Source organism: Hyperolius riggenbachi, chromosome 2 (genome assembly GCF_040937935.1).
Source record: "Hyperolius riggenbachi isolate aHypRig1 chromosome 2, aHypRig1.pri, whole genome shotgun sequence".
NCBI classification, from domain to species: Eukaryota; Metazoa; Chordata; class Amphibia; order Anura; family Hyperoliidae; genus Hyperolius; species Hyperolius riggenbachi.
The window spans coordinates 120,091,215-120,108,775 of NC_090647.1; the positions used below are offsets into that span (position 1 = coordinate 120,091,215).

Here is a 17,561-nt window from a genome sequence, read left to right on the forward strand (position 1 = left end):
CTGCAGAGCCCACCCAGCACAGATCATAAAAAAACATGCTGGTCCTTAAGGGGGGGTAAAGGCTGGGTCCTCAAGTGGTTAAAGGGCAGCGATGGGATCACAGTGGAGTACATATACCTACGACCCTGGAGCTAACATAAAGTCTCAAGGGCCGCAGATATACTGTCACCAGTTCAACAACTGGTTCATCAGAAGATAAAAAAATTATGTCCAAGGAGAAAACTTAAGAGAAAAAGTAAATTGAATAAGGGGGCCTGGTGCTCTACCCAGATTCTTTGAGATTTTGTACCTTTCAAGGATTTGGCTTATAGTTCCTTTGGCCTACAGTTTAGAGCTGTGCCACCAACACATTAGGAATTCTCAGTAAAATCTGACCTCGATGCAGCTGAGCTGAAATAGTTTGAGCAGTTCCTATCATTCTTTTCTGTGAGGTGTCACTATGAACAATATTATACATTCAAAATACAAGTATAACGGTTGACACTATTTTGTATCATTATTAGTTGAATAAATCATATGACATTTTATTTTACTAACATGCTCCTAGAGCACAAACTTGATATAAACTCAAAACGCCATGTATAAGAATGAGTTCTTCTTTTAACTCTGTTATTTTTGTACTTCTTTCAGGGTGACAAAGAAGCTGAAATGGGGCTGCCCTTCTCTCCACTTTGTGACCGCAAGGCCACCTTGGTAGCTCAGTCTCAAATAGGTAGGTTATAATCCTCCTTAACCTAAAGGATGCTAGAAGTTTCCATTAGAAATCAAAAGATATGAACAAAACTTGTTCTGAAAGATGTCCTTGAGCAATGATAAGGTCAACAAGGTCATCTTTTGATTCCTCACACATCAGTGCTTCAGTGATTTGTCATCTGCTTCTTTGCAGGCTTCATCGACTTCATTGTTGACCCCACGTTTTCAGTGCTGACTGATGTGGCTGAAAAGATTGTTCTTCCATTAGTAGAAGAGGGCAGCAAAACTAAGCCAGCTCCTCCTGTCAACCAGTCCAGGTCAGTCCAGGTCTTATACGTTATAAAATGTAATTGTGACTTAAGATGGATTCATGCTGGTGGAAAAACAGCATTTAAGACAGTTAATGGGCTATTAAGGTGCAGAAAGGTGAAAGAACAACTGAAAGTGCTGGCATTTACTGCAGGAGACGAGTTAACACAGTAGAAATATAGATTCCTGCTCCACTGGGCTTATATGTAATACGGCATGTTATGCATAATACCATAAACTAAGTAACAAAAATGCAGCTTATAATTAAGCAAAATGTACTACAGTCATAGGGAGAAGTGGAAAAAAACAACACTATTTTAGTGCTCTTTAAACCGTTTCCCTCACAGTCTCCAGGTCCAGTGCTGCTTTAAAAATTGATTTATAAAAGAATCAAATTCAGATATGCTATAAATCAATAATACGAACTGTGATGGTTCTGACCATAGCTGTGTCCAGTCTATCTGGCTGAACCTTTTATTTTCATTAACACTGATCAATCAATGCCTTTGTTAAAGTCATGCCTGTTTTGCACTTGACACAATCCATTGTGGTGTGATTGTTCTGCAATCGCACTGCAATGGTCCGGAAAGGTCGCACCGCATGGTACTGCTAAGATGTGACCATACAGTGAGGTGTACTTTACAACAAAAGTATGCCTCATTTCCAGGTTAAACACGCAGAATGCACTGCAGCTCTTGTGTTATCCCAGTGGTCCCGCTGCCAATCTACGGGGCCTTAGATAGGCCAGAGGGCAGTGTCTAGGAAGGACTTAAAGTGAACCAGAGACGAAGCACCCTCATGTATTTTACCATATATATCAGTGGGGACATTAGAGAAAACACATACCCTGCTCTCTGTTTCATCCTTTACTGCTCAGCATGCTTGTTAACAGCCCTGATAAAATTCCTGACTGAGCATTCAGTCTGTGTTTGCTAAGGAATCATTATAGCTGAGTCTGTCTCTTCTGTCATCTTCTCTGATGTCTGTTCAAGTCCAAGCCTGCCCCCTTCTGCCTCTGCTATAATGACTCAGCTATAATGATTCCTGAGCAAAGCCAGACTGAATGCTCAGTTGAGGATTTTATCAGGGCTGATAACAGGCATGCTGAGCAGTAAAGGATGAAACAGAGAGCAGGGTAGGTGTTTTCTCTAATGTCCCCACTGATATATATGGTAAAATACATGAGGATGCTTCGTCTCTGGTTCACTTTAAGGTCTGTACACATTGTAGAGTAAACTTGGCCAAGGCAGCTGCTAAAGACCACCTCAGGTGAGTGTGTGTACAGTGGACCCAACACATCGGTAAGAGATCCATGGACCAGAGGCTACTCTATCATCCCGAAGCTTGTTCAAGTGCATGTTTGCTGGTGAATACAGAAACGTAAATGCTTTCACCTGTTTCCCGTATTTATTACAATGGAGCTTTGGCAAAAAGCCACATATGTATGCAGTTTCTGCATATGAAGTCTGCATCGTTGGTGAGCAGGATGCATTCACATACAGCCTGGCAATATTGGCCTCACCAAGCAAACTGCAGTTCTTTAACTTAGTAAATCAGCCCAGGGAAGTATAAGCAGTAAATAAAACAAGAAAGCATGCTATAAGATGACATTCTTTCTATTGCTTACTAGAGGAAGCTGTGAGAAGAGGTGGCACTGGCACACTCTGAAATGTATGCACATCATGAACCTTGGTGGTCAGTCTGCAGTACCTTCTAATCTGAATGACTATTAGCTTTGTCACACAGGCCCACCTTCTCAGAAAGCTTGCTTGGGTGAAGAAAGCTATTTGATGATAAGTAGTGTGCTGACTAAACTACACATGTGTGCAAGCTCAATGTCCTTTCATTTTTTAACCCTGATATGTGTATGTTTTGAATACAGTTAAATGTTTCTTTAGTTTTGGAGTGAGCAATGTTTTTCTAATCCTGCAGCTCTCAATGGAGACAGCCTTCCCTAGATGAGCAATCTGAACTGGGTGACATCAATGCTGACCTAAACAGCTTCCGATCAACATGGACCAAGTATATCCAGGAGAACAAGCAGAAGTGGAAGGAGAGAGCAGCAAGTGGTGAGTAAACATATGATTATGTGAGAGGTCACACACTAACTACAATGACATCTCAGTACACATACCACACAAAAGGATTGATTTACAAAACCATTCTCATGAATCACCTCACCTTACTTATTTACATATGATTTATTCATCCATGGGCTTGATGCATGAATTGGCAGTAATATTGTAGGTAGGTACTAACTCCAGTAGAGTACCGTGGATTGCACAATAAGCGTGACCCATGGCTAATGCAAACATTACTATCGTAACGCCCATTAAGCAAGTTACCATAGCAACACTCACGTTACCAATGTACTGCAGAATTCACTAATTGCGCAGCGTGCAGTACTTTTCTGGCACTACAACTGGTATTAGTATTTATCTATGAATATATGTCTATCTTTTGAATTAGCTCTCCTTATGGCTGAGTTGATAAATAAGTAAGTGAAATAATTAATAAGTAAATTAGCTGCATTCCAGTGGATCTGAAGGTGTGTTTAGCTTCCAAGGACAACAATGGTTGATTTGCATATTTCAGCAGTGATGCACTTGGAGACATTTCAGAGCTCACTCCAATCTGAATGATCACAAATACTTTCTGTTTTAAGAAAGCAAACTTTTGTTTTCCATAGCATTTTAGTAATAGGACTTTTTGGACCATTGTAGCCCCTTACACACTCCAAAGAGTTCTGCTTCGCCATGAGCTTGCTGGGTAGTTTGTACACCTCCAGCCACCATAACTTATGAAGAGATGTTCACACTATTTAGTGCATTGCATACTGTTAGATTATACTCTCTTCACACATTCAAGGTAGGTGTTACTAGCATAAGAACATCATTTGGTAATAGGCAGTGGTCAAACTGTCATGTTTGTAGAACTATTGCCATTCATTTTATAGGGTTCACACATCTTCTGTACCTTTACTCTTTCTTTCATTGATGATAATGGTACTAATACCCTTGAATAATGCCCAAGCCTGCAATTCTAATAATTAAAGTGTATTTCCATGCATAAAAAACAACACCAAACAGTATTTAGGGGAAAAACACATATTTACCCCTATATGAAGGCTACTTCTGGTCCAGGGTATTTTTCTTCTTTCCAAAGGAAAGGAGACAGAGAAGGGCAAACAACTGGCTACAGCAGTTGCTTGTATTTGGAGCAAACAGGTGGATACATAGGGTGGCCCTTCCTCAAATGTACAGGTGAGGAATGGTCATGCCCAAAACATTGTGTATTCACCTGTTGCCTCAAAATACAAGCAATTGATGCAGCCAGTTGTCTGCTGCCACTTTCCTTTAGCTACTTGATGAGCACTAGTGGTGTACCTGCAGGAGTCTGGCACCAGCAGCCTGGTACCAAGTTTGGGGAGGTGTGGTTGATGAACCTTGCAGGACATTGTTTTCTTCCTTACCTTGCAGATCTCTTCAACCTCTGCGTCACTGTGTTGTGCATGCTAAGGGCCGTAGTCCTCTGTTGTTGTCTGTCTAGCCTGGGTAGTAGGTCTTTCAAGTGAAGCCACGTTCTTACCTTCACATCATAGTACCTCTTACCAGTGTGACAGGGTGGTCATGTTGTAGAATCTTACTGCTGTTACAGTGGTGTTGAAGGAATGGGGACCTGAAGAGTAAAAGAAAATGAGGACTGCCCCTATAATCATTTAAGTGGAAGGCTGTGCTCTCAAATATCTGCATGCAACTTTGTATAATATAAATCTTCAATGCATAACAAAATATTCTGAAGGCATTCTTGGGCCATATAATCATAATATGATTTAAACATATCTAGTTAAAAAAATACATCAGTAAGGCCTTTTGTAATTGGAGGTGCCACTGCTAGGTGGCCTAAGATCACCAGGAAGTGGGGACAGAACCTGGGCTTGGTGACAATATGGGTTTCTGCTCAGAATATTTTCTTAATTTAATAAGGTAGAAAGTAGAGGAGGAGGCACCGCTTCTTTAAAAATCCCTTTATTCCGGTGGGGGAAAATGCAGGTACATAGCAGTGGGGGTTACCCCCACTGCTATGTACCTGCATTTTCCCCCACCGGAATAAAGGGATTTTTAAAGAAGCGGTGCCTCCTCCTCTACTTTCTACCATATTGGATTTCAAACTGCGTTCTGGACGTGCACGCTCTGGTTCCCATCGCCGGTGTGTCTGCCCTGCTACATTTGGTGCCAGGTACTGTGTCTCTCTCTCCATTCCATTTTCTTAATTTAGTTTGTATTCGTCCCATCTCCTGAATAAAAACAGCCATGAATGGTAGCACTAGCCATGGCTGGGCTGACAGACCATTGAACAAGGAGGGCATGCGTTTATTGGAAAAACCTACAGTCTTCATAGAACTGAAGAGTCTTCACCACTATGTGCACATAAATGCACAACAACGTGCAACTAGCAAAGTCATTATCATTATCAGTAGGCAGCTGTGCAGTTTGTGCACTGGAAATGCAAAATCTTTAATGTTTAAAAATAGAACCTTTTGTGTTGTTGTTGTTTATATGTCTCCTGTTATACTTGTTTACATTCAATATAACTATCACTTATTATTATTATTATAATACCTATTACAATGCTGTAATGTACTTTATGCTTGCTTTATTCTCAGGGACTAATTTTAAATCCTTACTAAAAAACAAAAAATAAACAAAAATAAACAAAAACAAACTATAGTTAACCTTTGGAGGGCCTAATAAGTATTATTTTCAAATTTGATTTTGAATTAAACCTTTTTATTGATCACTTTGTTACTTACTCCTTTTCATTAAAAATAAAAAAATAAAATACAATTTAAAAAAAGCTTAATGATCAATTCTACTCTATTTTTAGGAATCACAAACCAAACATCTGTGGATGAACTTTCCCCCTGTGAGGAAGAGAATAGCACAGAGGAAAATGGTAACCTGGACTAGTGCACAGTTTCCATGGAGACCAGGTAGGGAAGCAGAGAGAGGGAGGCCAGGACAGGCAGGTAGCACTATTCGGGCTTTAGGCTTAGAAATTGTTAGTGATGCTGCATTGCGTCCAGTATTGTAGCAGAGGGGCAGTGGAGCTCTGTGCTACATTATCATTTAGTGAGAGCAGTTAGAAAGATCTTATGATATCTTCTGTTTTATGCTTCTTTCATTAGCCAAAAGAGAGAATGAAAATCAGTCACCGTGAATGTAGGGGGGGAGGGGTCCATTCAAATTTTGCTGGGAGGCCCATGATTTTTAGTTATGACCCTAATTCACAGTCAACATCTATTTCCGCTTGAAGCAAATTGATCTGCACTTTGGCTTTTTACTGCAATGATGATATAGGCTGAAATACTCGCTAATGTTGCCTTTATAGCTTACTACTCAGCTGAGTTGATCTGCCAGGCTTATCACTGGCGGGGGCAGTAAGGGAGATCTGGGGGCCACAGTACACGTGCTATATTCTTGGCACAATAAAAAAACAACTATAGGAGAAAAGCACTTTACAAGTGGTATTATTGTACTATTATAGTGTAGTGTTGGTTGTGTAGCAGAACTCATGGAAAACAAATACCGCTCACAATTAGGACCATGTGACTAAAGCCCTCAGTGAGGATACATGACTACTGGTGATTATGGATGGTCAATGAGATGTAAATACTTCTAAAGTCCACCTTGGTGGGATTTGATTGGTCAGCCCATTTTGAAGCTGCACACATTTGCATACAGCATTTGCATAATTGTGCATCAAGTTACAGTTATTTGCAACTCATTAACTATCCCTTCCAGGGGTGGGTAGGCAAATTTCACAAATCATTTTAGTGGTCAAAAGGACTTTTCCACATTAATAAGAAATGTCTGCATTAGGCAGAAGGCAGGGAAAGCATTCGGAAGAGGGACAAACAGGTAGAAGATTGTATCTTTTGATGTGCTTGTATTTTCCTATGTTCTGCAGATGAACAATGGAGGGATATTTGTGATTTTACAGACAGTTAGACAAGGCTGTGTTGCTGTTTCATTTTATCTTGTTTCTGCTATGTTTTTGAGTGTAAATAGTCTGTTTTTTAAGTTTCTTATTTTTGTTTCTTATTTGTATATTCTGCGTTTGTGTTTTTGTGTGGTGTTATCAGGTTTAACTTCTTGTTATTATTTCTCTTAAAATTGTCTTGTTATGCTTTCATGTCATTGATTCAATAAATGTATCTCCTCCTAAATCTTTTTGCCTTTTGCACCTTAGTTATCTGAAGATTGCTATTACTTTTTTTAGTACCTTTTCTTTTGTTAAATGCTGTAAAGGTATTTTATAGATAAAAATGATCAAACATCTCTGAGAACAGAACTGAGTTTTTTAATCATTACTATCAACATGATGTTAGTAATTCTTAGTTTCAAAAGGTTTTATTAGAGCACAACCATTGTACAAATTGTATAAAGGTTTAACATTTTAATTATTGGAACTTTCTGGTGACTTTGGCCTGGTTCTGAGCTGCACACAGTTTGCATCAAGTCAGTCAGGTCAGTCAGGACATATGGGAATACAGCCCACAATCAGGACATATGGGAATACAGCCCACAGTCAGGACATATGGGAATACAGCTCACAATCAGGACATATGGTAATATGGGCCACAGTTAGGACATAAGGAAATATAGGCCACCGTGAGGACATATGGGAATACAGCCCACATGTAGTACATATGGGAATATAGGCCACAGTCAGGACATAATGGAATATAGCCCACAATCAGGACATACGGGAATACAGCCCACAGTGAGAATATATGGGAATACAGCCCACAGTGAAGACAAATGGGAATATAGGCCAGAGTCAGGATATATGGGAATGTGGGCCACAGTGAGGACATATGGGAATACAGCCCACAGGCAGTATATATTGGAATATAGGTCACAGTCAGGACATATGGGACATATGGCCATAGTGAGGACATATGGGAATATAGGCCACAGTCAGGACATAATGAAATATAGCCCATAATCAGGACATATGGGAATACAGCCCCACAGTCAGGACATATGGGAATACAGCCCACAGTCAGGATATATGGAAATACAATCCATTATCAGGACATATGGGAATACAGCCCACAGTCAGGACACATTGGATTACCACATGACACATAACCTGTTGTCTAAATCTTCTGAAAGTGTTCTAGGTTTTGTTATTCTTATGCACGCCTCTTTCTTTTCTCACCAGGCACTACTCCATCCGCATAGAGGTCCAGATCCCCTCCCTGCAGAACAGAAGGACTAGGGCCCAGGGAATAAAGAGATTGGATCTGAAGTCGCAGGTCACTTGGCACGCACAGATCATCTGGCATTCAGGGAACTTGACTATCCTCAGAATTCCTTGTGTGTGACACTGTGTGGGCTGACCCACAGATCATTGCACAGCTCTTTTTCTCTGTCCACCTGTCTCTGCTTTGTGGGTCTGTCTCTCTTGTTTGTGGATCATTTAGATACTACCATATGAACTGCCTTTGCTCTGCTGAGTGTATAAAACAGAGCAATTTTTTCCCTTTTTGTGTGTCTCCTAGATTTAGGGCACTTTTTAAATTTAATTTTTGCTGTACACACAGTCACCAATGTACAGTCATTTACATTTTTTTTATTGATAACATTTCACCACTTTCCCAAGGCTCTGCATGATTTAGTTCTTGTTTTTCCAGAGTGATGCAAAAAAACTCTTGACTTATGCACAGTGACATGAAGAACGGGATACAGAACTCTGGCTCTTGGTCTCATCTCAGAAAGGTAACAAGACGCAACTTGGACTACAGTACTTGTCATTTTGTAACTTTGGAAAATGCAATATAACGAAACTAAGAACAATTTCCACCAAATAAAAAAGTTACAAATAGACACATTCACCCAAGACTCTGTTGAGAACAGTGGTCCTCAAATCAGTCCTCAGGGTCCACCAACATCTATGTATGGGTTACATAGTAATGACATCTGTCCATATGGAAGCCACCTACCAGTGAATGGTTTGAGACTCACTGTTCCTGAGCCACCTGGAAGAGTAAAGAGATCAGACCAGTGACTGGTTTAGAAGAACCACGGGGACCATCCCTTCCACTTCATTGTAATCTAGCTAATCAGAAGGGACCAAAGCATGTTAGTACTTACAATAGTTTAAATAGGTGAATGCTATGTATTGGATTTTTTGACTTAATATTGCTGCTTAACACATTTTTACCCAGCACATTGTAAATAGACTCCTCCTTTTTACACACTGCTACATGCACATTCTCTCCAGCTGATTTCAGATGTGCAAAACATAATCTCGTTTCTTCCTCTAAGACCCGCCAAGCAGGAGGACATCAAGGATCTATGGAGAAGATCGGCAGTCCTCGGCACACCCTACCTTCTGAGAGTGTGCAGAGCACTACTCCACTGATCGTCCCCTAAAGTGAATTTCCAAGCCAAGCACCTGTTGATCATTGTATGTACTTCATTCCCTGTGATGGATTAACAAGAATTTCTTGTATGTTTTGTCCTGTCTTTGTCATGGGTTTTGATGTTGTATTTCTGTGCCTTGTTTTGAAGTGTTCTGTACATAGTCTGACTCAAACAACTGTCTCTTCATCATCTTTTACCAGCACCTTAGTGCAAACACAAAAATGGTTCAGTTTCTTTTACAGAGCCTGGTACTGTATGAACCATCTCCGCCTCAGTGGTTACAGAATGCCCATATATTCTTTTTAGCAATTACTTTTCCATTCATGCTTTGGGTTTGTGCTTAAACATCACATCTCAGGTTAAAGATTTCAGGGAGCTGCCACACCAGCAGCTGTTTTACAGATTTTGCGGCAGTCACATGACAATGAGGAATGGAAGATTAGAGTCAAATAGATTGTGTAAGTCTCAGTGATATTTATTTGATAGTAAAACCCAACTTCGTGCATAAAATGTGAACGTAGCTCTGCTTCTCCCACCCCCACCTATCCCAGAAGTAGTAAGAATCCATAGGTGACTGAGTGTTCATGTGTCGCAGCATGGTGCTATGCATTTCAGTGCTGGCCACATTGCGATTGGCCACAGTGGCTGGCCTCCTCTGTTGAGATTGGCCACAGTGGCTGGCCTCATCCATTGAGACTGGCCACAGTGGTTGGCCTCCTCTATTAAGATTGGCCACAGTGGCCAGATTCCTCTATTGAGATTGAAATTGGTCACAGTGGCTGGCCTCTTCTATTGAGAATGGCCACAGTGGCTAGCTTCCTCCATTGAGATGGATTGGCCACATTGGCTGGCCTCCTCCATTGAGATTGGCCACCGTGGCTTTAGCATTAGATGGAATGGCCTACTTCTTAGACTTCTTTTAATTTTTGGAAGTAACTAGTGTCTGAGGTGTCTGTCTACTTTTGTGATGGATGGAGCAATGGGGGGGGGGGGGGGGGGGGGGGGGCTGACGATGTTGAAATTGTTTTGCTGAGTTTATGGCTAAAAAAGTATGGTTATGATCAATATTAATTTTAACTATATAGCATAATGTGCGTAACAGATGCACAACTGCAATAGACTCTAAATTTGACAGGTTATCAGGTAGACAGCTTCTATTAAACACCGTAATGAGCCTAACATGACATTTGAATCTTTTCATCAGTGTGTGAACAAGCAGCTGATTATTACGGTGGATGAAAATCAAATTAGATGCATTAGAAAGTATTCAGCATAGGGATAACTAGAGAGAACCTGACAGTTTTTCTTAAAAACCTCTAACTAAATATGCAGACATCTTTAGGTTAAAAAAAATCAGTGTACTGTCCAGGCATCTTTTCAGTCTGTTCACATAGCTACTCTCTGTGTACTCTGCAGGCCACTTCTCAAGCCTGTGGCCCAGCACCCTCTCATCCAGCTGTTCTATGATGCCTTTCTCTGTTAGCCATGGAGATGCCCCACTTTATGAGAGGATGCTAGAGGGTGGACCTTTCAAATGAAAAATACTACACAGTCAAAGCAGTGGAGGAAACAGAGGGAAGCTAAGCAGATGGGTTGAAAAAACACCTGAACCACTAGTTGAGTTTTTTTAAGATGCAAACATGAAGACTTTAAAACTGAAGATTGAACGTAGAGCCATAGCAGTTTGTGTAATTGCTATTGGACTCCACAACCCAGGCTGCTACTTTCACAACTGTAGCCAGACAGTGACAACGTTATCTTAAACTGAAATTTCAATTTTGTTGATTCAAAAACAATCTCCCCAGTAGTGTTGGGCGAACAGTGTTCGCCACTGTTCGGGTTCTGCAGAACATCACCCTGTTCGGGTGATGTTCGAGTTTAGCCGAACACCTGGTGGTGTTCGGCCAAACTGTTCGGGTTCGCCCGAACTGCTGAATGCCCGGCCGAACAGGGCCCCCCTATGGGGTCGCAGGCATAAGGGGGGAGCATGCCCCGATTGCGGGGGGGGTCGGAAATTCCCCCCACCCCCTCCGCTAGCGCTCCCCCCTCTGCCCGCTTCCCCATACAAAAGTTTGACGAAAGTAAAATAGTATTGGTGGTGGTGGCTGGCTGCTGCAGTGGCTGGCTGGCACTATGAAGTGACTGAGGAGGAGGAGTCGGAGTAGGACGCGTTGAGGGAGGCCGGGCAGCGGGCGGTTCAGCGGTAGTACCCTTGTGGTACTTCCGCCCTTTCTCTGACCTCACGTCCTCTGCGTGATGACGCATACGAGGGTACGCGTGACGCGTACCCTCGTATGCAGAGGACGTGAGGTCAGAGAAAGGGCGGAAGTACCAAAAGGGTACTACCGCTGAACCGCCCGCTGCCCGGCCTCCCTCAACGCGTCCTACTCCGACTCCTCCTCCTCAGTCACTTCATAGTGCCAGCCAGCCACTGCAGCAGCCAGCCACCACCACCGGTACTATTATACTTTCGTCAAACTTTTGTATGGGGAAGTGGGCAGAGGGGGGAGCGCTAGCGGAGGGGGTGGGGGGAATTTCCGACCCCCCCCGTGATCGGGGCATGCTCCCCCCTTATGCCTGCGACCCCATAGGGCCCCCAAAAGCGGGATGTTCGGGGAGTTCGGGGTTCGGCCCGAACATGCCGAACATCGCGGCCATGTTTGGCGAACGTTCCCGAACCCGAACATCCAGGTGTTCACCCAACACTACTCCCCAGTTCTAATCTATACCACAAGGGATTTTTGTTTTTCAAATGCAGTACCTCGGTTGCACCTGCAGACACACCCATATGCACAGCTTAACCTTCCTGCACTAGAATGAGTAATGGGTGTGCCAGTTTTCTGATTGACACAGGTGATGCTCCTCCAGAATTGTAATACAGTCTGCTGCTAATTACGTGTTCAGTAAGAGGAGCGTTCATGGGGCAATTTTTAGGCTGCCTGTATTTCCCTCAAAACACTGACACTTGAAAAATAGTGCTGCTTGAGCATTCATGCCCTTTACGACATGCAATGCAGGCCGCAAAATGATTTGAAATGATGATTAATAATAACATCAAATTACAAAATGACTTGTATACCACTATAATATGTCATAGGAAATTTTTTTGAACAGAAGTACAATTTCACAGTAACTAATTTTACTTTGAATTTTACTTTGAAACTCTGCCACATGGTTTGTTGAGACACATAAAGGATTGTTTGCAAAACTGAAAAAAATGGCTCTTAGAATGTTCAAACAAAATAATAGTTATTAATAGATGAGAAACAGGAGAAACAAGCAAACACTGACAATGATAAAGTAAGGTATCATTGGATGTACTCACAAACCTATGGTAAAGCTTTCATGCACAGATCGTGTATGGCAATTTTACATGCGTTGTGCTATTAGTGTGACCCGTGTTATCTAACATGTACATTGCCAGGGTACTGTGCACCTTGCTGCTTGTGTAGCACATCCAGTACTCTGGGAACGCAAGTATTACCTGGGAAACACAAGTTAGTAGAACTGGTAAAATTGCTGCGTGCTCTCTGTGCATGGCAGTATTACTGTAGGTTAGTGAATACACTACCTTGTTTCATAACACAATTGGGTGTGAATTAGGCTCAAATTATCTAGCTTATAAGTTGTTTATCAGTTGACAAAACACGTGCATAGTAATGAAATATATATTTCTGGTATGAGAGGTGATATTTCATCTGCTGTGTTTCTAAATAATGAAACTATGAAGAATTTTACTAAGGGCCCTTTCACACCAGAGGGATTTTTCGGCGTTTTAACGCCACGGCCGAAGTTGGCGTTTTGCTAGGTAAAAGAAAGTCCATAGACTTTCATTTTACCTTTCACATCTAACTCGGCGTTTTGGAGCGTTGCGTTTCAACGCTCCCAGGAGCTTTTTCAGGGCTGTTTACAGCCGAAGTTGGCTGTTGGCGTTTCAATGATAGTCAATGGAGAACGCCAACTTCAGCGTTTTCAAAGCGTTTTCAAAGCGTTTTACAGCTGACTTGTTCACTTATTTTTATAGAAGAAAAAAAAAAGGACGTTTTCATATGAGCTGTAAAACTCTTTCAAAAGGCTTTGAAAATGCTTTGAAAACGCTATGTATTGGCGTTAAGCAAAAGGCTGACTTTCAGCCTTTTCTACCGCAGCCTCTAGTGTGAAAGAGCCCTAAGAACTTGTTTTCTGGTGTGGTTGAACTAAAGCAGGATTCCTTCACCGGCTGTATTGGGAGACAGAGTCTCTTTCCCAAAATGTATCAACAGTGCTGTGGGTTAGGAAAGTCACAATAGGTAAGCTTTATGTGAGATCGGTGTAAGGAGTAGACAATAATATTTTACTGACCTGGGGTTAATAGCAGTTCAACCAATGGGGTTGTTGTTATTAGGGTTCAATTAAAAGGATATCATTTGGCTCTTGCAAAAAGTTTGTGTTACAGAAAAGATTAAACTTAGGTGAGTTTTAAGGTGGCCACACACGATACAATAAAATGATCCAATTTTACAGCAATTAGATAAAAACGATCGTATCTTCCGAAAGAATCGAAAGCTTTCTTTTCATTCGACTGAAAAATCCGATCGGATTTCCCGTTTTTTTTTTCGATTTATATCGATCCGGAATGCCAGATATTTCTCTTCAATTTTTTTTAAAGATTGTATGGTGTGTGTTAGATTGTCAATTTATTAATATACACACCCTAGCCATTTTAATTGGGGAAAAATTGAACACATGTGTGTGGTACATTGGTCATATTTCTGAAATGTTACAATCGGTTAGAAAAATTGATTGCAATTCTTACATTGAACAGATATTTAAAAAATTGTATGGTGTGTGGCCACCACCATTAGGCTAGGTTAATCAAAAGGAGCAATTGGTTAGAAAGGGGTTAAGGTTTGTTTTAGGCGGGGATAGGTTAGAGGAATCAGGGAATCCTTAAACCACAATACCGGTTATTTAGTCTGCTTGTATCCGGTGCACAAAGATTTTATGTACCAAATTCTGTAGTATTGCTTCAGTGTAACTAAAAAGTCAAGCTGTAGAAAATGCAATTGTCAACATCTTCAGTGACTGGTCTATTATTTCTGGAGAATTCTTTAGAAGGCACCGGGTACAGTATCTGGCTGCCCTCTAGTGGATCTCCACAGGAATGTGTGAATACGCAAAGACTGGAGACCCAAGACTTACAGTTGATCTTTTAGCAAGTGACAGCCAAGCTGAAGTTGGAATCTTTCTGATGGGCTTCCAAACAACTGTGAAGACCCAGTAAGAGTATCAAACTCTCCTCCATCCAACCCAATATAGATAAATAAGTTTTAAGCCAATATGCAAGGTAAATTGGTTTACATGTACCATACAAAATAACTTCTTACATGAAAACAGACCTCAAGTTAAAATGGAAAGTCACCTCCTTCAGCTAGGCCTTTTTTCGGCAAAGTTAAGAATAACAATGGATCACCAAAAAAAGTTTGGGTTTTATTTAACTTTTTTTTGTCAGGATTTGTGGTTTAAAAATGCAGGACAGAAAGTTCCTTAATATATAACTTAGATTAAGGAAAGAAGTTTTTCACAGTGGTGTCTGTGCTGAAATATCACTTAGGTGTGCATGAGGACTTTTAATTTTGACTATAAACTTGCTCACTGTCTCTTGCCTGCCTTGTCACACCACTTCTGCCCCAGACAGGAAGTGGATTGATCTGCTAGTGTTACAGCCTATCACTGGCTTTGTTGTGAGAGTCTGCAGAGGAAGGAAGCCAATTCTTACTGGATTTATCTGTTTTTGGGAGTTTTCTTGCAGTACATTTTCCCTGTGTTATATAATACCTTTGCAGCATCTAGCAACCACCACAAGTACTGTACTATAAGTAAGTTATCGCACATTAGCTAGCGTTTTTTATTACTATCCTCACCTAAATACTTGCTTTACTTCCTGGATATTGAGTGTTCTGTAGATAACATGAGAAAACTCATGAGCGACATTTAAGGCATCAGAGCCATGACCTTTGGAGTAGGGTAACAGTTCTGCAATACCGGTAATATATCTCATCTATATATTTTCATACAGTAGCGAGGGTGTAATTTGAAGTCCTGATAGTTTGTATTTTATCTGAAAAGTAAAAGGATCAATGGAAAATGAATCTTCCAACTATTAGGACAAAAATTATCTCATAATATATACTGATTTTTTTTTCTTGTCTTTTTGTAAAAACTGCTATAGTACGCCTTTAATATATCAGTGTAGTAACACTGGGGTTATTTTCAGTGGGATGCAAACAAATATATCTCATAATTCTAAAAGGAGAGTCGGAAATTGGGTTATTCAATGGAAAGACATGTTTTTGCATGTTTGATCTTCAAGACAAAAAGTTTTACATGTTCAATTCATAGACTTTCTATCTATATAGATAATGTAATGTAATGTATATATTTATATATTAAAGTACTCATGTCGCTTTCCCACACTTAATGAATTAAAATCAGATTAGTGAAATAAGAATTTGTTTCCTAACCATAACTGGGATTCCTATGTTGAAACACTAAGCTGCTGCCTGGTTACGGAGACTTCCTGATAAGCAGAGGCAGACCTGTTTATCAGGTAGTCTCTGTGTCTAGGCAACGGTTGAATGTATAGTTATGGGAACTACAGCTATCTCTTGTGTCACTATTAATATGGGTTTAGCTCATTATGTGTGGGGAAGCAGAAGGTTCAGTGTAAAAAGATGTATGAAAGCAGAAGTCTAAGCCAACAGATACAGTAAATATATATTTGAAATGCATTCATATGCATGTTTTATGTGATATAAGATTTGTAATTCAGCTTGCATTCTTGTGACTGGCACACTTGAAAATTTTCTGGACAATTAACCGGCTCCATCACACATCTCATTTATTTTCCAGAGAGCAAGCAGGGGACAAAAATGTGCAATAAGAAATAGTTGTGTCATCGGCTCGTGTATAGCCTGGCAGAGGCGTGCGAATCACAAGACTGGATTAACAGAATTGCGAAAGACTGTATATATCAGGAGTGGGGGCTGAAACTATTTATGCTTCTCCATGCTGTGTTTCACTAAAGAATATATTTTTCACCCAACTGCAGAGCACTTTAGAGTGGAAAGAGTTACAAATATTTCACCTTGTGCAATACCGTAGCCATGTGTGCATTCACATGACATACAAATGACATAAATAGTAGAGAAATAGTATTGTATAGTATTTCTGTCTTCTGTCCTCCTTTAGTATTTAATTCTATACTTAATTGCTTTGCTTTTAGCCATGCAATTTAGTTGTTTAATTGTTTTTACATAAATATCTCATGCAGTTTCATTAAAACAGAAATATCAACTTCTGTCAATACCTTTAAGGAAATCTTTGGCTTTCTACCAGGTGATGGCCTCAATTCATCAAGACTTATCGAATCAATTACCGACAGTTCGGTAAAATACAGAACTCGATAAGTTGATTTTAGGATTCATCAAAGTTATCTACAGCTGTTAGCGAGCATTCAGTAATCATTCAGTAATGATGCGGTAAAACGGAAGAAAGTGCAATTCATGAAAATGAAAGTGGGCGTGGTTTAGCGTTAAATTTAGGATTAGTTATCTCCTTCACTGCTCTGTTGTTATACTTGTCAGATCATTGCTCACAGAGAAGATGGAGCCATTTGAAGTGGTTAGGTATCAGCTGAGAGTGATTCAAAGGCGCAGAAGTGCAAGAATAAGGTCTAGAACTACATCAATTTGCAAGAGAATGGATTTATTTGCTATACCAGGACATCGGCATTTCTCTTGAATCATCTTGCAAGAGAACACAGGCAGTGCCAGGGTTAACTAAATTGCTAGCTGCACTACATTTTTTTCAGAAAAGGCTCCTATCAAGCCGTAGCTTGCAAAATTGTTGGATTGTCTCAAACCACTTCCAGAATCCTGGTCCAGGTGTTAAGCCCTATTCGGAATGTTACTATGGCATGTAGTGTTCAAAGGACTGCCTTTTTACCCACATTTCCACGGGAATCTTATGGCCTTGTGTTAAATTACCGCTGTAAAATGGAAATATCGACACGTTACTGATTGGTTACCGCATTGTTATCGAATTCATACTGAGTGCGGAAAACTTTGATGAATACAACTAGAA

At 40.6% G+C, this 17,561-nt stretch overlaps 1 protein-coding gene across 17 annotated transcripts in view; it reads left to right on the forward strand.

The window, feature by feature from the left end:
* The window catches only part of PDE1B (phosphodiesterase 1B), a 493,290-nt gene extending 476,634 nt beyond the window's left edge, over positions 1–16,656 (forward strand). For 13 of the 17 annotated variants that reach the window (XM_068267291.1, XM_068267286.1, XM_068267290.1 and 10 more), the window contains 5 exons: positions 631–712; positions 887–1,010; positions 2,935–3,071; positions 5,890–5,958; positions 8,233–8,905. In XM_068267291.1, the coding sequence (XP_068123392.1) occupies positions 631–712; positions 887–1,010; positions 2,935–3,071; positions 5,890–5,958; positions 8,233–8,252 (432 nt within the window). In that variant the 3' untranslated portion in view covers positions 8,253–8,905. Of the gene's footprint in view, positions 1–630; positions 713–886; positions 1,011–2,934; positions 3,072–5,889; positions 5,996–8,232; positions 8,906–9,338; positions 10,410–16,328 lie in introns of those variants that run through there. The other 4 variants (XR_011026081.1, XR_011026080.1, XR_011026082.1 and 1 more) reach the window with 4 other exon arrangements.
* The last annotated feature ends 905 nt before the right edge of the window (positions 16,657–17,561 follow it).